Source organism: Microplitis mediator, chromosome 5 (assembly GCF_029852145.1).
Source record: "Microplitis mediator isolate UGA2020A chromosome 5, iyMicMedi2.1, whole genome shotgun sequence".
NCBI classification, from domain to species: Eukaryota; Metazoa; Arthropoda; class Insecta; order Hymenoptera; family Braconidae; genus Microplitis; species Microplitis mediator.
This window is the reverse complement of record NC_079973.1, coordinates 27,472,530-27,495,095: the sequence shown is the minus strand read 5'-3', so window position 1 is coordinate 27,495,095 and position 22,566 is coordinate 27,472,530. Positions and strand designations below refer to the sequence as shown.

At 28.9% G+C, this 22,566-nt stretch overlaps 2 protein-coding genes across 5 annotated transcripts; both read left to right on the top strand.

Moving 5' to 3' along the window:
• The first annotated feature begins 105 nt into the window (after positions 1-105).
• LOC130668860 (UDP-glucose 4-epimerase) lies at positions 106-2,125 on the top strand. 3 transcript variants are annotated; one of them, XM_057471354.1, is made up of 6 exons: positions 106-435; positions 619-751; positions 822-940; positions 1,008-1,479; positions 1,566-1,850; positions 1,947-2,125. In XM_057471354.1, the coding sequence occupies exons 2-6, from the start codon at positions 625-627 to the stop codon at positions 2,000-2,002; spliced, it is 1,059 nt and encodes a 352-aa protein (XP_057327337.1). In that variant the 5' UTR covers positions 106-435; positions 619-624; the 3' UTR covers positions 2,003-2,125. The 3 variants fall into 3 exon arrangements, with proteins under 3 accessions (XP_057327337.1, XP_057327336.1, XP_057327335.1); XM_057471353.1 differs by having other exon boundaries at positions 107-440; positions 572-751; XM_057471352.1 differs by having other exon boundaries at positions 108-440.
• A 2,337-nt stretch (positions 2,126-4,462) lies between these two features.
• On the top strand, positions 4,463-21,974 carry LOC130668858 (putative uncharacterized protein DDB_G0277255). 2 transcript variants are annotated; one of them, XM_057471349.1, is made up of 6 exons: positions 4,463-4,893; positions 16,752-17,434; positions 19,155-19,518; positions 19,906-20,091; positions 20,186-20,777; positions 20,881-21,974. In XM_057471349.1, exons 2-6 carry the CDS (start codon positions 17,167-17,169, stop codon positions 21,655-21,657), a joined length of 2,187 nt encoding a protein of 728 aa, XP_057327332.1. In that variant the 5' UTR covers positions 4,463-4,893; positions 16,752-17,166; the 3' UTR covers positions 21,658-21,974. The 2 variants fall into 2 exon arrangements, with proteins under 2 accessions (XP_057327332.1, XP_057327331.1); XM_057471348.1 differs by lacking the exon at positions 4,463-4,893 and adding an exon at positions 10,384-10,588.
• The last annotated feature ends 592 nt before the right edge of the window (positions 21,975-22,566 follow it).

The following is a 22,566-nucleotide window of genomic DNA, read 5'->3' as shown; positions in this document are numbered from 1 at the left end:
TTAACCTATATGACAATTGAAGAGAAGATAATTTTTAAAAAATTTAAATTCAATTTTCTTGTTCAAATACTAAAAATAAATTTACGTAATTATATACATATTAATGGAGGCGATTAATCGAGGCCTAATTAATAAAAGTACTATAGGTACTCACTATTATGTTAGTTATTTTAATAACAAATGAAATTAAGGCGCAGAATATGAATGAGGATAATAATAGAATGATCAAATGGTGCTATGAAAATCCTTGATATGACTTTGAATATTGGTGAGTTTATTAGTCACGTGGACGGTGTCGATGTGTCATACAACAATAATTGCTAAGTAAATATATAAAATGTCAAACTCCACGTCGTCTGTGATAACGTTGATAACAGAATTTATAAATAGGGAGTACTATTGGATACTCTGAATAAAAATAATACTCGGCTTTTGGTAAGGTTAGTAATTATTTTTTATTATTTTCCACTGATTAATAAAAATTTTATGTAATCATAGTAGACAATAATTATATTATTTAAGCATTAACTAATTTATTAAATTTTAATGGAAATAACAATAATTTTAATAGTGTGCAATTGACATAAATTTAATAATTAATAACAATAATAACGATAGTAAATAATGGATAATAAATGGAACGTGTTGGTGACCGGGGGTGCTGGTTATATTGGTTCCCATACGGTATTAGAATTAATAAAACAAGATTTTCCGGTGGTGGTGATTGACAACCTTGGCAATGCCCATAAAGGTAAGAATTTAATATTTTATCTTTATGATTTATCATTCTGATGTAATTTTTTGTGTTTAATTACCTACAGATGCTAATGCCAGTAAACCAGAATGTCTTTTACGCATAGAAAAACTTGCAAATAAATCGGTAATATTTGAAGAATGTGATATTACGAATATAAGTGCTATTGAAAAATTATTTAAAAAGGTAAATTGTTGATAATATTTAATAATTTTTTTCATTTTTTTAATATAAATATTTAAAAATATTTCAGTATAAATTTCAATGCGTTATTCATTTTGCTGCTTTAAAAGCAGTTGGTGAATCATGCCAAAAACCGTTGGAGTATTACAAAACAAATGTCGGAGGTACATTAAATCTTTTGCAAGTGATGAATGACAATGGTGTCAAAAATTTAATCTATTCAAGCAGCGCTACTGTCTATGGTGTGCCGGAAAAATTGCCTCTTACAGAAGAAATGATAACTGGTAACTGTACTAATCCTTATGGAAAAACAAAGTATATGGTTGAAGAAATTTTAAAAGATTTGTGCGCATCTGATAACTCATGGTCGGTTATATCTTTGAGATATTTCAATCCTGTTGGTGCTCATCCGTCTGGAGAAATCGGAGAAGATCCAAATGGAATTCCAAATAATTTAATGCCTTTCATAGCTCAAGTTGCCGTTGGTAAAAGAGACATGTTGTACGTGTACGGTGATGATTATGACACGCCTGATGGTACTGGTATGTAACAACATGATAAATAAATTATTATTATTGTAACTGATGGAATATATATTTATTATCATGTTACGTTTTTCTTTATTCAGGTGTCAGAGATTACATTCACATTATGGATTTAGCTGACGGTCATGTTAAAGCTATTATTTATCAAAGTTCACGAGACGTCAAAGGTTTTAAACCGGTCAATTTGGGTACTGGACGAGGTTATTCTGTTTTAGAGGTAATTCATGCATTTGAAAAAGCTTCTAATAAAAAACTTGCATACAAAATTGTTGAAAGACGACCTGGAGACATATCATCGAGTTACGCAGATGCTTTGTTGGCAAAAAAAGAATTTAATTGGGTCGCCACAAAAAATATTGACGACATGTGTAAGATAAAAAATTTTATCTATTTGTATTAATATAATTATGGAATATTTAGATATTACCAATTGATTAAACAAATAAATTATTATAATTATTCAGGTGCAGACACATGGAACTGGCAGAAAAAAAATCCAAATGGATTTAAATCAGCCTGATTTACAATTCAATTATCAACAATGTGAGTAGCCAAATGAGGGATAGATATTTAATAAAAACAATTACCAAATGAAAAACCAAACTATATTTATTTATGAATATAATAAAGATTGTGAAATTTATTTATTTTATTTTATTACATTTTTTTATTTGCATAGGTAATATTTAACTGTATAACTTGAGATGATGTTAATGTGAGTGTAGTATACTCTTAAACAGAAAAGCCTAGATCTAGCTGGTAATATGTAATACTGTTGACCTCAATCACGAGAAGAATTATGTAATAATCTCTTAGTTGCATATTGGCAGTGAATATTTCTGTCGATTCTTTTACATACCACGCAAAAGTTGTCTTTAGGACAAAATTTTTTAAAAATATTATATAGGCATACAGGCATATAAAAATATCATAAATTTATCTATTCTACTTACATTATAAATGCAATTATAAAAAAAAAATTAAACATTTAGTAATTTAGCCTGGTTTATTTTCGTTTATCTATACTATTTTTAAATAATTTAATTTGCACTTGTAGACTAAACGTTTATTAAGAATAATCTACCAATTAAACTTTCATAAATATATCTTTCTCACATATATAGATGTGTGTCAACAGAGGCAAACCGTTATTATGAAGGACATTTTTAAATTTTTATGATAGAATAAACGATAGTAATCTTCAAAGCAGGATTATCCGTTACTCCAATATAACGAATATTATTATGCAGTCGGAAAATCTTTTGTTTATGCAATCTTACCACGGAGCACTACTTATTTATATCTAGTGCGTTTTATGAATTCCCACTATATCTTTATCCTATATTTTTTACTTTACGATGTTCTAATTATTATCATCATTATTATGAAATAAGGAAATAACTTAACAATGATATGACGTAATGTCATCGTAAATAAAAAAAAATCATTGTTATAAATAACTAATTCGTAAATAAAAATCAAAGTTGTCTCTATAATTATAATTTAAAGTAAAAAAAAAATTTTCTTTTAATTATAAAAAAGCGCGGCAACTACATATACATATAATAATGGCGTTAATCGATCTCAATAGGTATTCTATAGAAAAAAAAACAACAACATATATATAGTATTTATGCAATACCTCGTAATTTATGGAACAGTTGTGAAAAAATGATTTAAATGAATCTATATTTTAGGACCTAGAATAGATGCAGAAAATAAATGATACAGAAATGATGTCTCATATTGTCATCATGATGAGCTTGTCTACTTATACTTGCGTAATTAAATTAATAAAATGAAGTTAATAATTATTATTACATAGAGTAGGCGTATGTACATTGTTGTTGCTGTTGTTGTTGTTGTTGTTGTTGTTGTACATATACAGTACATATAGCGGTGATCGACCGCACAATGCTGTACAGGTTCGAGTAGTCCGAGGTCCTCATTGCGACTAGTAAATTGGTGTCGAGACAACTCGAGACGACGAGCACGAACAACAAGACAGTTAGTTAATCGCATGTTCATACCGTTCTCAGTTCTCATCTAAAATTTTAGTATATCTAATAATATTTAACTTAAAGCTTAAATCACCAGACATAGTTTACTTTTTGTAAATATTTATTGAGCTGGTTATTAAATAATATTTATTTATATAAGTTTTAATTTTTTAGTAAAATGTCAAGGAAAGCGACAAAAGCTATTACACAAAGTAATGTAGATGAACGAGATTATTGTTATTATTATTATTGTTGTTGTTGTTATCTCGTCAATTACATCATCTCAAGATGATCTTGAAATTGAAATCATAAACGTATGTACTATTGTTATCACTTATCATAATAAAACTTAAGTTACAGTGAGTATTTGATAAAAAACTAAAACAATATTTATCTTGTAAACAAATAATTACATTACCAAGAGGAAGTATATTAATAGCAAAAAAAAAGTAAATAAATATTGTGATGATGAATAACTCCGGTATCGGAAGTGTTTTTAATAAAAATGATAGATATATGTGTGAAAAGTTTTGTGGAGTTATATATAAACAAAGTTAAATTAAATAGAATAAGAATAAGAATAAAAATAACAAGTGGATCCTTGATCGGATATCGGATGTAGCAGGGCCGTACAGCAGGAATAAGGGGCACACATAGACTTAAACTTGCCACCTACGCTATTTTATTATTCTATATAGTATCTATGTACTACATATTATTAAAGGTAAAATACATCTACAGCGTATACATACATATATACCTACCTACTTATACATAACTTGTTTGATATCCTTTTTCTTCTGGCGCACGCGAGTGTGTGATTAAACAAGGATAGACAACAGTCAGTTAGTCGTCCTTTGCTTTCCTCCCTTTCTTATTACATATATACATATATGTATGTGATGTTGTAGTATATGTATATGTATATACGTTCTTTGGTTGTTCGTTCAGTCAACAGTCAAGTTCCCCTACCTAACCGGTGTCCAGTTATGTTGCTGTGGCGAACGTTGCTAGCAATAAGACGGTTGTATTATTTCTACTCCGTTCCTTCGCGACGTTGCGCGTCATCGTAAACCTTTTAATTCGATAATAAATATTTTATATTTTATTATAGATAGTTTTTAATTATCTTAAATATTATATAACGTTAATTGTGAACTTTAGTTTTTTATTCTCTTTGATAACAAGTGCTACCACAAGTGTTTATATATATAGGCATCTCTGAAGAGCAAGAAGATGCACGAGTTGTCTTCATTATCGATTTATTTCATAAAAAATTTTCACCATCTTTTCATATAAGATGCTGATAATTGTTTTTGCAAAATAATTATAATATAAATAATTAAAAAGGGTGCCTTTTAAATGGTTATTTTAATTTGGAGCAGAAAAACATCATTTTGACAATTTAACGGTGAGTAAATAAAAATATTTATTTTATCATAATAATCATGATGATGGATAACTTTGGATTATTTTTCTGTAATTTGTTGTAACTGAAGCAGCAGCAGCAAAATCAAAAGCACCAGTTGTGTGAGAAGTTAAGTTTCTGTAAGCTAGTGACTAGTGTGTTGAACCGTTCAGGTCGCGCGCACCTGCCATATTGATTCTGTATATTCTCTCACGTTTACGTATCATATCATACTACAATATATTATATACTGGTACTATTATGCTTTTGCTGATACTATTTGACCATGTCAAAAAAAAAAACAATAATAATTTATATACTGTCTGATCATGACAAGTTTCTAATATCAGTATAATGTGTAAGCAGTATTAGATAGTTTTTTTTTCTTTTCGTTTGACTATTCTTTAACAGTATATAATATGATATATCTTCCTCAACAGGTGGAAGCCCCTCTTCTCTTTCCTATCTAATAACTCTTCCTATCCTGCAAGTTCAACTGTGGAACGATCGCAGCGACGTTCTTGTTGAGGAATGCGTACATGTATCTGTATACCGTGGGTATATATGTGTATATATATATATATATATGTGATTTGGTAGTAGTGGTGGTTGGTGCTCCAAGTCCTCCAAGTGGATCTTGGTGGTTCTTGGTGGCTCTGATGGCCTCTACTGGTATCGGTTGGTATGGTGGGATTGTTGCATTTGGCGGTGGCGGCGGTTGATTTCTGGAACGCGGTAGACGCTGGTAGACGTGATGACGAGATTTCCTGTATAATATAACAAATATATATATATATATATTAATTTGAAAGGAACTTGCGCGTGAGTTTTCTCATGACGGTTTTTTCACGCAACAGTTATTTTTCCCTTGTAACAGTGAATTTTTTCACAGTATTTACATCATAAATTCTTTTGTTTATAACTATGTTTTAATGTAAAAAAAAATGTTGGTATACCGTTTAATGCTAAAATCAGTTAACGGATCCCTGTGAACGATTGCTAAGTCCATAAAAACAGACCATCAAATAAATAATAAAAATAAATCTCGAGTTATATTAGCGCAATCGTGATCTTGCTAAATCAATGCAATTGACCTTCGCAACTATTAATTGACATCATATATATGTACTGTGTAGCTAAGCTCAAGTTTAACGACAATCACTTCCTCATTAAAATTTTTATTTTTTATTATAATTCATTAATGTACATGCCGAATAAATACACAATTATAATCATAATAATAACAATAAATTATTTTTTTTTATTATCATCTTAATTTATTGACTAGATTTTAAATTTTATTTTACATAAATCTTTCAGAATTATAACTTATTACAATTGTCATTGTTTATTGACCTGACAATAATGTATGATTTATGATTACGTATCAGAGCATATTAATAGCCGGTATTTTCAGATATTGAGATTGCGAATTTTTTTTTTTTTTTAGATAAAAATCTTTTATTGATTACTGTATAAATTTTATATTATGTTATTGTAAACAAAAAAAAACAGGTGTTAATAATATCATATTTATCGCACTTATCGTATTATCATTAAACGGTGTACCAAGAATAAATTGTGTTGTTGATCTTTATTAAAAAGTATATTTTTTCTGGCAGATTAGATCAGACAAATTATATTTATAATAAAAATGTTTTTGTTGTCGTGGGACTGTTTTTGTTTTTGTTGTATGTTCTTTAGGATTATTTTTTCGTCTATTGCAATATTTTATTCAAGATAAATATTACAAAAATAATAAAATAGCGAAAAAGGATTTAAAAAAAAAAAAAAAAATTAATGTTCCCCTAAAAACTACAGACTACTAAAATATAGACAGCTTGTTATTGCAAATTCTTTAGCCGGATCTTTTCGATTAAATAAAAAACAGGTTTATTTTATGGATAAAGGAAGGTTCCAAATTTTATTCGAATGCAAATAAATAAATACAAATCTATATATATATACAACTATCTAAAAAATGTTATAAAATTTTTTGTCTGCAAATGGTAAAATATAAACATTTAAAAATATTATAGCATATCTACTATATACCTATACATATATTAAATTTTTTTAGTTATTCTACATGCGAATCCCGAAATTTATTTAATTCATCACCGGTTTCTAAAAATTTTTGTTTTCCTCTTTGATGTCAAAAAAGACGTTTGAATGATAAAAATTCGAGTATTCAAAAAAATATAAATAAAAAAGTTAGATTTTTTACAATATTTATTGTCGAGACATATATGTTAAATATTTAAACTGAAAAATGAGGAAAAAAAAACTGAAACTAATTATAGCACATATGTATACATTAATGGTCTGTTAGTTGAAAATGAAAGGAATAAATTATTATAATTATTATATTTTGATATTTTAACATATCTCAATGACATCCAGTCACTTAAAAAACTTAAAAAATATATTATAAGGAAGTCAAATGATAAAAAGTCCCTCGTGAACTTGAACGTTATTTCAAAATCAATACACATAACAACGTATAGTTATAATTATTAATTTTTTTTATGTATAATGACATATCTATATATATATTAATATACTAATCATCACATCACCAGCAAGAAGGGTATCGGAAAACGCCCTTGACGAAAATATCTATACTGCTTTGAACGAGGTCTCGAATATAAAATCTAAAGAATTTATTTAATTATAAAATACCGTAAGCTTTGTTTTGACCTTAAAAATATGTTTTTTTTATAGACAGTAAATAACTCTGTTAAATATTAAAATTAATAAATTGAATGAAATAAAGATATATTTATCGAAATAATTTATGAATCGCTTGACTTTTTTGCTAAAATCAACTATACATAAGTAAACAGGCCAATTACTCTTTAGATTAATCGTCGATTCTTGTTTAAACGTAAAAAACTGAACGACCTTCTGGTGTTCTCAACGAAATATCATAGAAAAAAAATAAAAAATGCGATAGGACTAAAAAATAAATGAAGATGGTCAGAGAATGACTGTGCTAACGGCGTCAGGAAACTATTCGATGATCACAAGATAACCTATCATAATTATTATTCATGCAGGCATTTTATATCCTCAAACTTACCAACTTACTTACCTATTTATGCATTTATCATTGTCTTAATATACACCTTTTATATAATTATTAAATATGATTTATTATATTTTCAATACATGACATAATTAAAGAAATTCAAATTTTTTTAAAAATAATTATTCGCATATCATTTTTATTTTTTTTTAACGGTATTATTATTATTGTCGATAATTTATTTACGAATTTGAAATTTACTTAAATACATTAGTAAAATACCGGGAATTTTATAATATTTTTAATCATAATAATTCAAATGTTTTTTTATATTTGAATTTTTAAGAAAAACTAGTATAAGATTAATAATCAAGCTGAAGATGAGCAAGTGTAAAATATTTTACATGACGTGTAGTAGACGTACTCCCGAGAACTTGCAATTTATTTTATTGTCGTTGTCTCTTTTTCTTTCATTCTCTCATTTCTTCTCACTCCTCAGTATGTATATATAGGGTCAATTTGATTAGAGGAGTCTCTCGTTCAATGTAAATTATTATGACCATTACTCAGGCTGGTAGCCTTTTTCTATTATTTATCCTTACTGTCCAATAATCCACTTCGACAATTATTTATTTCTGATGATAATCATGATAGATTTATTAAAAAATATCCATTTGTTTTACTCGTTAAAATTTATTTAAAGGATATAAAATACAGTTTAATTTTTATAACAAAAGTTAAAAAATTTTATATACAGATAAGGAAGCTTATTATTGGTGTATAGGATTTATAATAGGCCGGATAGGAATTGAGAACGAGATTGAGAATAACCGATATAAAGTGAATATATCTATATTTAAACATATATCAGTATAACGTCATATCAAGTTATTGGTATAGGCTGAAAGACAGGTTTAAATACACATCATAACGCGTGTGTTTTATAATATTTTAGAATCGATGTCGCAGAAAATGTGTGAGACGGAAACACGCTCCAAAACTTTTTTATTTGCACTGTCTAATACGTTATACATTAATCTATGTATATATACTAAAAATACGAAATGATCATAATTTTTTATAAAATATTTATCTGGAAAAAATAAAGTTGGCAAGACAACCGGCATTAAATTTAAAAATTGACCGCTGGTCAATTTTTCACTGGTCGCAGTTGACGTCAATTGTCAGACAATTTCTCTATCTTACATTACTAATATAATATACAGACAAATATTATCATCGTCATATTAATAACATGTTAAAACGTGCCTTATTTGCTATTTAAAAATATATATGTATATTATTCTTTTATTAATGTTATGGTGACAATAATCATTGGCATATTTTTTACAGCGACTCGTTTCTGTGACGTTTAACTATAAGATTATGTTTTTATTTTCATTTGGCATATTTAATATATTTATTATCATAACTACACGTGAGATTCTGTAATAATTATTCATTCATATATCGTCTCTTAATTATGTTTTAAATTATTTTTATCAACAAGAAAGAAATTTCACTGTCGATACCAATATCGATGACTACATGACATATACATGTCATGCTTTCCAGCCTTATTCTAACTGATAAAAAAAATAATTACATAGATTATTCGAAGTGTGTATATACTGACTTATACACATGAAAGTTTTTTTTTTTTTATATCAATTGACAATTTCTCGAATTTTCTTGATAATATCTCTGACAATGCATATAATTTCTGAGTGCTCAAAAGTTTATAAAAACTACCATAGAGTTTTTCTTATTTGGATACGCCGACAAGTAAATTAATCACGCGACATACGATTTTATTTTTTCATTATTTTATTACGTCAAATAATAATTATTTTCTAATAAGGATATAATCGGTTATTTTTTCCAGTAAAATCACGACAATAACGCGAGTCAAAAAAATAATTTCCAATCGAAAGTATATTTATGTAAGAATAAGAAACTTACGCGGGTGTGTGTCGTTGTTGTATATTCGATTTATGTTGTCATGACATATTACATTTTATACGTATAGAAAGTGGACGACTATTTAAAAATCTACTTTAATAAAATAATTTAATAACCATTTGATGAATGCACAGATTGTAAAAAGTTATTTATTATTTTTTTTTTTTACTTTTATATATAAATCATGTTGAAGATGATATACATCATAATTATTGTTAATTAATATAATTTATTATAGGTTAATACCTTTTAAATATGCAGGTGACGATGCCAAGTGCATTAATATGTACACATAAAATAAATAAACGCGGTGCAATTTTTTCCTATCTTTCTATCGCTGTCTTGTGCTCACTATAGTAGTCGTTTTAAACCGCGCGCGGTCTTTCGCGATATACAAGCTATCTAATATATATATATATATGTGTAATGTAGTTGTGCGCGCGTCGTAGTATACCAGATACCAGGTTGCATTCAACAGTAGTCGACATCAGTTGGTAAACGGACACGACATGCGTCGGATCTTATATATTAAGTAGTATTCTAATATTATATATTAACATCCTACGACTAACTTATTTTCACAGTTTATTATTTTAAATTATGCATTTATAAGATTGGGTACTAGTTTTAATTAGTGACAACGAAAATTTTTATTTTTATTTATTTTTGTTTTTATTGACGTGAAATTTGTTAGTGTCATGCAACAAGGTATGCATTATACATATATATATTTTTATTATTCTTATTATTTAAATTGTCATTCTAATTTATTATTTATACTTTTAAATGAATGGTGAAAAAAAAAATTTTTTTTTTTAAAGTTTTGATAATAAATTAACAAGTTTAAATTTTTTCCCGCTTATTTATATACAGAAAAAAGTAGCAAGTAGCTTTGTTGATGCTGTTTTTTTGAATTTAAAAAAGAGTATGATGATATACATGCATATGCATATGTGGGTATATATTGTTAGATATTATATTTTGGAGTGTCTTGTTGTAAAGAATGTACATATATATATAGGGTCAATGTGACATGGAGTACCTTTGTCGGTTGTATAAACTTGGATGGGTTTGGATGGCTTGGATGTACCCTGCAAGGTCATAACATCAGCCTTCTGTTGCCTTGAACGATCGTAAATAACCAGCATTTTTTAATTCTTCCTATTGCTTTTGTTATTATCGTGAGGATAGCAAATATGCATTAAACATTTTTTTTACAGTTCTTATTTATTATTATTATCAGCATTTATCTCTTCTGCAATGATATGTGGTATATATAAATTTTCCTAAATTTTTGTACTCTCAAAATAAAAATGTGCTTTTTTTTTCTTATTTTTTTAATAACCAACGGAAAAATTTGATGTTATTAGCATTAGGGCTGAATTGTCATACCGGAACGTGATTCAACTATGACTAACAGGCTTCGCTTGTGCGAGTTTTATTATTCCTCGACGAGTTTTATTACTTTTAAACTGAATAGGACGATGTGCAGTTATATTAGTTCAAATCTATTATTCACAGATATCACAATACATTGTCAGTTTTCGGTTTTTGTTAGGACTCCTTTCTACAGTTAAATTAAATATTAAGAATTACAAAAATCATCTTCAAGTAATGAAAATAAAAATGAGTTACTGGCGTAAATTACAAGTAGAATAAAAAAATAAGGATATAATATAGAAAAAAAAAAAAAAAATAGCCAAGTGATAAAATAGTCGTGCGGTGGAACTTGGTGTAGGTTCGTCGTCGTGAAAGTGTCGTGAGACACGACGGAAAATAGTGTCTAAGTGACACGGGAAATACCACTGGAATGCCATTCTTTCAGTAGTGTAGTAGTTCTTCCATTCTCTTTTTTAGTGATTTGCGGAGTCGGTGGTAGCCAGATTATTCCTTACTAAATAAATTATTATAAACTTATTATAAATTTAATCTTCAGTAGTTGTCAGCAATATCATCAGTAATACTACTGCCATCATCACCATTACATCACTAGTAATAAATACATTTTTTTATAGTTTTTATTTTTTTTTTTTAAATCCATTAGCTGTTAAATTGATAATAATAGCAATAAAAGGCATGATAAAATAAAAAAAAAGCTGTACTATTATGAGTCTGCGTATTACATTAGCAAAGAAGAAAGTTGTTGACGGTTTATATATATATATAAATAGATATATGTGCGGATTTCCGGGCATGTACACATAAGAGAGAAATACACCTGACAGGAAAATGCCCTCAACTCGTCTCTACTATACGGTCAGTGTAATAAGTTAAGTCTCGAAGAGGACGGGTAGGAGTTAGTATAGGACTGAGGGGCAACAACCAACAACGTCAGAGTAGTTTCTCGTCGTCTCGTTTCTCTACGGGCTGTTGTTATATGTGTGTTGATGATGATTACGCACCTGACAGGAAACGATCATTAGGATTTCTGTCACACACATTCCCTCCACTCGAGTACTGATGGGACACGAATATGTCACTTATAGCATACCTAATTGTTTTCTTGTGTCAATAATCATATTTTTTTAATTATTATTAGTTAATTAAATTAAACTAATAACAATAGATTTATCAGCATCAGTAGATTTAAAATAATTACTGCTAATGAGTCTTACACGGTGGTGGTGGTGATGGTGATGATGCTGTTTCTAGTGCTAAAATTACTTTGATGATGAATCAAATTGAAAGTTCCGTAGTAAAGGAGGATAATCTTTAGATGATGGGTACCTCGGAAGACCGATCAAGGTAACCGCCGTGCGCGGCGTAAAAAACACGTACCCACCACAAAACCACCGGCGTTGAGACGGTTGAGATGTTGAGAATATACCAGTTGAGAGCTCGCACATAGGCCATTGACTTGTTTAAACTTTCGCCAGAGCGCTTTCATATGGAGCATCAACACATATACATATATATATATCTGTATACCCTTGGTGTTTTGTAAATGTCAATATAATTGTAGTCAATGACTACGTCATCATCTTATATGATCCTTTATAAATGGATTACACTAGATGGTGACATGAATTAATTCCATTGTATATATATACCGATTAAATATGGATCTATTGCTTCAGCGATTACTTTTTTATTTTTATTTGTTTATTTAAAAAGTGTCGTATATATTATAGTATCAGCATACTACAGTTATAATTGATGATTGGGAAGAATAACCGGAAGGTATCTGTCGAAGGTATGCAATAGTAGCTATTTTTGTACGTGTGGGCATTATGTACAATTTTGCATACAATAGCAAAAATAACGTCGCGGTGTATGCTCTTATGGCCGCGACGAGACACCCGGGTGTTGATACTTTTTTTTCTTTGTTTAATAAATAAAATCTACTGTTTATACCGAAGCAATAAAAGAGAAAGAAATTTAAAAAAATGGGTGACTGTTATAGTGCCTCATTTCTTTTATTTTCTTTTTTTTTCTACTCTGTTACAATAAAATTTTATTGGGATCATTGGAGGTGAAAGCATATCTGTAATAAAATTAGATTTGTGTTGGTATTATAGATATATAAATAGATCGATAGATAGATAAATTCATGATAAACTAGTCTATGATTGCAGTATAGTATAACGGAGCATTGGAATAAAAATATGATTGGGTATGTGTTGTACGGTGTATTCATTGGTGATGCTTATGCGTAAATACCTGAACTACTCGCACTTAACATACTTACTATTTAATATGCACAACTTGGATCCAGTTGCTGTTTGCTATATACTATAATATATATGCTATGGATATCATGTATACATATGTATCATGATATCCATATAGTATGAATTATATGATCAACTACCGTTTACAAATAGCAAATACCTGTACATTTACTTTGTATCTTGGTTTGTGGGTCGTTTGCCCGGAAATATAATATTTATATTTGTATAAAACTATAGTAATCATATTGCTTCTACACTGTAAAAAGAGCGGTGTTAAAAATGGACTCATTTTAACTCCGCCCGGTGTTAAAATAAAATTACACCGGTGTTAAAAATACCGGTGTTAAATCGGGGTAACCGGTGTAAAAGCGGAGTAAAATCGGTGTAAAGGCAGGGTAAACTGCGTCCGCTTGGATTATTAACTTTAAAGATTATAAAACACAAAAAATGTCAGTTCTTTATGAAAATTAATAAAAAATATCATTTATTAACAAGTATAGTGATCGAGTAAGTAAAAATATTCACAAAGTAAAATATTTTAACACTGGTAAAGGATATCTACACCGGCGGCGGCGTTATTTTAACACCGGTCTAGAATATTTACACCGGTGGCGGCATTATTTTAACACCGGTCTAGAATATTTACACCGGTGGCGGCGTTATTTTAACACCGGTCTAGAATATTTACACCGGTGGCGGCGTTATTTTAACACCGGTCTAGAATATTTACACCGGTGGCGGCGTTATTTTCACACCGCTATCGGGGGTAAATTTAACACCGATAATTTTAACACCTACACCGTTTGGACTTACCCCGGTGATTTTTTACAGTGTATATAAAAATTTAACATTATCGGACGCGGTTAATTATGAGTTCACGTTTAAGATTTATGTTAAACATATATATATGTATATGTATTCCCAATGACGAGAGGTTGTCCTTCGAAGAGGTTTTGTATTCAAGTCGTGCAAGCCACATGTTGCTGCGATGAGTAAATAATAAGGTCGTAATTAAATTCGTTCAATGCAATGTGTATAGATACTGTACTTATTAAACACGTTTTAATATTTTACGATTCTTTAGATCGTCGCGACATAATCTGACTATATCACCTGTATTGCCGCCATTAGCTTATCGTTATTATCATTATCATTATGATAATCATAATCATCATCTGTACGAGACCATCGTGCAAATATATATTCACCATTATGTTTATTGTCAGCATATATGTATATGTATATATATTTTATCAAGTTTATAATACTACTCATTAAAATTAACATTAACTTGTCCATAAAAGTTTTATGTATAGTGTCGATGTAATTTAACAACATTATCTACTACAATTATACGGATTAAAAAATTTAATTGACAGATTATTGCATTTATCTATTATACAATAATTGATGATTCACATAAATATATGTATACATAAACGAACAAATAAAAGGAAAAAAAAGCATACCTTGAACTTGATCTTTATTATGTTGTTCGTTACATTAATCATTAAACTTTAACATGTACGTTTCTTGTACTTATAGGTATACATACATTATTTATTACAAATGTTTAAAAATTTGTATATGTCAAGTGTATATGTGACGACTCATCAGTAGCACATTATAATAACTTATATATAGCTGATGTAAAAAAAACCTTATAAGTATATATATACACCTGATGCCAGTTGTTATTATCATCAGCTCGGATGAGATCAATTACAAATAATAAGACATAATGTATATATATAGCATACAGATAGCAACAAAAAGTATACATGAAATTAAAATATTAAAAATACACCATCGTTTCAATAAAATTCTCTAATCATTCAATATACAAATATTAATGATATTATAATATAAAATTATTTATTTGTATCCCTGTCAAGGCCGATATCATCATATCCACCGATCTACGTCGTTGTTGATTCTTTAACAACACGCAAAGGGTTGAAAATTATTTTCTCTCTTACTGCAAATACTCTAATCATATACATGAGGAGTATAGCGAGACTTCCTTTCCCTCTGGAGTTTCGAAAAATTTCCTGCACGCACGCTCAAATAATCATTATCTCTACCAATACTATGATCATTATTAGTATTTATCTTTCATTTCATTAATATTTTTATACCATTTAAATATTTCTACGTTTGATAAAAATGCTAAAGTATGTGGGACAAAGGACACACTTTTCCTTTTATCCTCAATCTATATAAGACATCTCCCCTTTTGACCTATATTTTTTAATATTATTATTATTAATACTTATCCCATTATTAATCTCTCTCTGTCTGGGTTATAAAAATCTGGTCTATCAAAAATGATGAATTCAAGGTCGAGAAAATTAACTACATAATTAAACTTCATAAAGCTCTATAAGGTCTATTACATAATTTCAAAATACTTTAGTTTTATTACTGCATGTCAAATATATTGTATGTGGATGCATATAAGAATTTATGGAATGTGAATATATATGTATTTTAATCTAGGTTCCTCTAGCTCTTCCGTGTCACTAGGTTAACGGTTAGTTTTTTTTCCCCTTTCCTATATAGTCACTGTCAAGTGTAGCTCTGTCAATTTAAAAACAGAAAACCACCAACAGTCAGCTATCTTTTATCGTTACTTTTTTTGCTTATCTTCTCTTGAATAAAATGTGAATCGAAAAAAGATTCCCAGCACGTAGCACATCACTTTGTATAGTATGTTAATCGAGAGACAAAAAAAAATAAAATAAAAAGACAACGTCATTTAACAAGGACACTAAAATATAATAAATTTTTCTTATTCTGTGCAACGATATTTAAACTAATTTACATATATATATACATGTAAAATACGATGCACGTAGAAATGCAATGATTTTGACAATAATTTATAATAAGGAAGAAAAAAAGCCACGTCTTATGTGTATAATAATATAATAAAACGTTTTGCTTGAAAATGGTATGCTTTCGTTTTAGCAATAGGTATAATATAAAAAATATATTAATCTTGGTTGGTGAATTCAACGGATACCGCGAGAAACATCCGGTGGGAAAAAGCAAACCGGAGTTTCTAGTTGGCATGTCAACTCAAAAATTTATTCTTAATTTATTTATCTCAACTACATGTTCTATATTATATTCATATTTATAATAATAGTCATAAAATATAATACTTGCTATTTTTTATTTAATTTTATTTGTTTCAGATAATCAGTGCCTTATTCAATTGATGTCATGTACTACTTGTTATATTATTACTATTACGTCTTATTAAAGCAATAATAGTTACAAAAAAAATAATAATAAAAGTAAAACTCTATTTACGTCATAGTTGCTTACAACATACATTTACATACATGTATTATTTAAAAACCTCGATTGATCCTGAATTACATAAAAAGATTTAGTCGATCAATATAATAACGTCAATGTTGCCAAATAATAAATAATCGACCATGTAATCTGTCAAAGAGACATGACGAATATCCATGTACGATGATATTAATAGGATTTTATTTAACTTTAATAAATTTACTTTAAAGTTATAAAAAAATAAAAAAAAATAAAAACAATACAAGAGAATTAAAGACTGAAATAAAATTTTTGAAAAACAAGGAGAGCATGAAGACCATGGGAGATATTGTCGCTGCTGATTCGGTTTGTGATGAAGGATGTGTTCAGCAGATTACTGGCCAAAACACCAGCAATTCAGCAGTAGCATCAGCATCAGCATCTGCTGGTAAGGAGCTTGGCCAACGAACCTTGAGATCCTTGAAGCGAGGGTTAGGAAGAATATGGAAAAGACACAGAGGCAATGCCTCGATCACTGAATACGATCCCTGTTACAAGGTCGCTTATCTTGGAAATGTGCTTACGGGATGGGCCAAAGGTAACTTTTCTCTGATTATCTGTCTATTTAATTAAACCAGTTAATAAAAATAAAGAGTATACATATATAAATTAAAATTATCAACAAGATTTGCTCTGAAAATCGCAATAAATTTATTTGATATAGTGATATTGCAACAAGTGTTTTTAATAATTTATAATAGCGCTGCAAGAGAATAATACAAATATGCATAATATATGTAAAATTTTTTAAAAATTATTATCATTTTTTGTTACAAATAAAAGCTAATAGGTCACGTGTATTTAATTGTTTATTGCAGTAAAATCTAATTGCGCTCACATTGATCGATAAAATTGTCTATGGACTTATTATACTTTAAATTAAAAGTTGGTAAACGTGATTTAATGAATACCGGATATATGGAGTTAAATTGAACGATCTTGTTTACCATTAAAATTAATATATGAATTATATATGTATTTACACGGTATACTGAAAGTTAAGAAGCGATTTAAAAAAAAAATAAATAAATAAATTATAACCACAGAAAACAACAAGTAATTAAATCTTATCGTATTTTTTTTTCATTACGTATGTCCGTCGTGTAATTTTTCATTATTCTATTATCAAGTTAATTATATCACCATCTGTTTATAAATACAACTAAAACATAATATAAGATGATCAAACTATAATTATCATTTAAATAATTACATATTTTATCATGTACAAAAGGTTACAGTCAGGTCATTGATTTTTATTATTATTATCTATTGATTAATCTTAGAAGAATGTAATAATAATAATAATAAACTATTTCAAGGTCGGTGAAACAATACATCAATTATAGGGTTGGTTAATAATAATAATTAAAAATAACTTGTAGATTAATTGCGTAGAAAATATGTGACAATTGTGAACAATTTTTTTCACAAACAATTCTTTCTACAGATAAAGATAAACTATAATTTACTATTGTAAAGATAAAATAATTATATATCCGGTGTAAAATAAGGGTTTTTTTTTTATCAATTATCAGATAATTATCTTATCAACGGAAAACAATTGATATATAATATTTATCGTTTAAAGTTGTAATGGAATAAGAATGGATTTAAATGGCAATATGGTTTGAGTACTAAAGGAATAAGATCTCTTGTTGCATAGTGTCGGTTGAGTGAACCTTTCTCTCCGTGTATCCGGTCTACTGAATATCCAGGTGAAAATAATATTATCCGTATACTTCCGATTTTTCTCGATATACCTAGCAGTTTAATTTTTCTTTCCTCTATTATACGGTATATAATTCATGGGCTTAAATTTTTTTATGCCACAATAATAATAAAAGTTAATAAAATTAGAGAAAATATTTAAAAGGCGTTGGTTTTATAAATCAGTGATTCAAGTCGACTTCGATGTACATTTATAATATACACAGAGTACACGGAGAAGAGGATTATTCAGAGCAACACACTGATGGAAAGTTGTTTTAAATTGTAAGAGAGGTCACGGACGAGCAAAGCCTTTAAATTATTATTGTATATATATATATATTTATATAGCGCTATGTTTGCTTGAATGACTAGCAAAAGAAAATAATAAAGTAAAATATGTATATAGTATTAGTTGTTTAAAAGAGTTATTGTTGAATTGACAATAATTGTTATGTCGACCTCGGCGAAAGTATTAAATTTAATAGATTTTTATATTATTGTAAAATGATTGTAGTAATAATATAAAAAAAATGTTTATATACTAGGTGAGGGCTGTGTTGAAAAGCCTATTTCAACCTTGTGGCGCAATTACGTTAGCAGTAACAGACCAGACGTGACGATGAGACTGACGGTTACGAATGGTGGTCTGACGGCCACTACCAAGGACCACGGTTTGACAGAGTACTGGGCACACCGTGTTACTTATTGTGCCGCTCCTGTCTCACACCCACGCCTCTTTGTCTGGGTATACAGACACGAAGGGCGACGTCTCAGGCCTGAATTAAGATGTCATGCTGCCCTGTGCTCAAAGGAATCAACCGCAAGAAGACTTGCATCAACCTTAAATACACGACTACATCAAGCCCTCATTGAATTCCGTAGGGACAAAGTATCACGACAAAATGCCAGGTAATTTATTATTTATATATATATAAATAATATGCAACCTAAAAAGGGTAACCGGGTTTACATTATTGGGGTCGTCAGTTGTCGCGAATAATATAAACAAAGATTATCCACCTTGTTATTTGTATATGTAGATTGTAATTGCTACCGCTGTTACTGAACACATATACCTATATGTATGTATATTCAAGTGTGCTCCATTCTTATTCACCAGTCGCACCAGTCGTACCATCAACAAGTTTAGAGATATAGAGTCACGAATTGGGTCGCATCAATTCCACTCGCTTATCATTCATATACACGATTCTATTTTAAATCTGCGATCGATCAATTCATTTTTCTTTGTCTATTATACAATCATTTTAATTAAATTTATTTACTTTTTTTTAGGCTCTCGTTAGCGAACGCCGTTTACGAGAATCCGTCACTTCCACGTAGGAAAATATTATTGAGTACAGGTGGACAAAATTACAGGCCACCTCTTGAAAGATCTAAAAGTGCTCCAAAGTTATCAGCTATTGAAGAGGATTCTGTGGCTGAAGAAATTGAACAAAAGCGATTGCTTGAGGAATTGAGGTATATATTTTTTTTTTCTTAATTTAATTGGAAAGAAAAAAAAAGAATTTAAAATAATAATAATAATAATAATAACGATGTAATGTGTCTATAGGTCATTGGAGAATGTAGCACGTTGCTGGCAGGATCAGGATGGTTGGCGATTGGCAAGATTGGTTGACGCTTTGAATCGTGCCGGCGCCTCAAGCGAATACTTGGACGAAAATGCAAGTATCTCAAGCGGATGCGAGACTGCGAGTACGTCCAACAGCGAAGAGAGAGCGCTTGGTATTGATGATACCAATAATGCGAGTGTCGACCCCGAATCACGATCTACCTCCAATGGTAGAAGAGTATTATTCTCCGATGACATTGTAAGATCTTCTTCCGGTGTTGTTAAATTTGTACCCAGAAATACATCTGAGTGTTGTTCCTCTTCTTCTTCATCATCATCATCGTCATCATCTTCATCTTCATTTTCATCTTCTTCCTCTTGTTCGTCTTCTTCGCCTTCAAATTTCATTGTGTGTTCGGGAGGAAATACAAGATTTATTAATTGTGGAAGAACCATCGGTATTAGAAAAATATACTCATCCTTGATGGCAGGTGACGATGACGATTTAACGGAGGAGGAAAACGAACAACGTGAAATAAATCAATCTTCAAATCCGGTATTTGAGTTTGAGGACAATCAAGTATTTAGTGAGGTATGTAGAAAATATTATTTTATTATTATTTATTAGATAGATATTAAAATATGCTGACATTTAGTAATATGCTGGTGTTGTGTTTCTCGTTGAAATTATTCAGGTCGTCGACTACAGGCCTCACGGAGAAAGTTCAGCTAGATTGGAAAATACTATAACCGGAAGGAGGATGGAAGTGAAAGCAACATCAGCAGCAGCAACAGCAGCCTCAGCCGTAACAGCAATGCCGGCAACAGCAACAGACGAAATTTATTCAGACTGTGTGGTTGTTAATCAAGTAAATAAATTATTTGAAACAATAAAAGAATCATCTTTTGTAACTCTTGATTCATTGGATGAAGAAGAAGCTGATAGTGATGAAAGTGGATATGTTGAAGCACCACCAAAATCTCTTTTAGACATAAACAATGACTCGTCATCAGATAAATTTAATGATAATGACAATGATTTATCCTCTAAGATGAACATTAAATCAGATCATCATTATTTTATACCTACTGAGGAAAATGAAAAATCTTCAGAAAAAGTAAATGATAATAATAATAGTACTCGCCAAGACAAAAATATAATCATCAGTAACAATACTTGTGATAAAATTCAAGAACAATATCAAGATTCGATTTCTCGACATAAAGATCGGGAAATAGTTGACTTTATAACGAGTCCAATATCTGAAACAATTAAAAAATTAGCAAATGCATCACTTAAAAATTCTAAATCAATTGAATTATCAAGTAGTAATTGTCTCAAAGCATTAAATACATTTAGACATACAAAATCATTCGATGGCACTAAAACAATAATAAATTATGATGATGAGCCATCACCCAGTCTTGATCAACGAAAGCAATTGCTCGCCAAACAGGGAGTTAAAGTTTGAACAATTCAATAATTAACACAATGGCTTTTGTTGCTCAATATTTCGTCTGTATAGAATTTATTTGTGAATAAATGTCCGCAATCAGGATGACAACTAGTCCATTTAAATCACTGCGTACTGGTCGAATTGCGAAAAAGTTACAGAATATAAACTACAATAATTACTATTATTAGCATAATAATAGTGAGTGCTAGCGTGTACGCATGCATATTTTTACGGGGTATTTGATCTCTGTATAAAAAAAAACAAATAAAAAAAAAAAACGCAAATTTTAAATTAATAAATGAATGAATATATTTAATAATATAACGGATTGATTACGTTGCACATCTAATGAGTATCTCAGTAATTAAATGTATGTATATATAAACATGGCAATAATAATAAAAATTTTTTTAAATTAAAGAAAAAAAAAATGTATTGAACCGGGCAAAATTGTTATGATAAAATTGTTATATTTGTTGTTAGTATATTGATTATGAAATTTATTTCAATTTTAATATCATTATTATTGTTTAAAGTTGATTGATTGTTTTATAAAAAAATAAAAAAAAAAGATAAGATAATAAGCTCTCTGTGTGTACAACTGAGAATAATAAATATTATATATAAATATATATATATTTTAACACATTGTTAATGTGTGTCATCGATATATTAGTATTATTATTTAAATCATATTCATTAATTGTAATTTTGAAAAAAGTTTATTTGAGAGCATTACAAGTAAATGAAAAAAAGTTTTAAAATGTGTGTATAGTATGTACCAATTATTTAGCAATAAGAACAATTATTTTTATTAAAAATATACGTTTGTAGTATTTTAAACCTATTGAAATTAAATCAAAAAGTTATCATTTATGGTATTTTATATAAAATACTCTAATAAATTCAATGAAAATCACATCA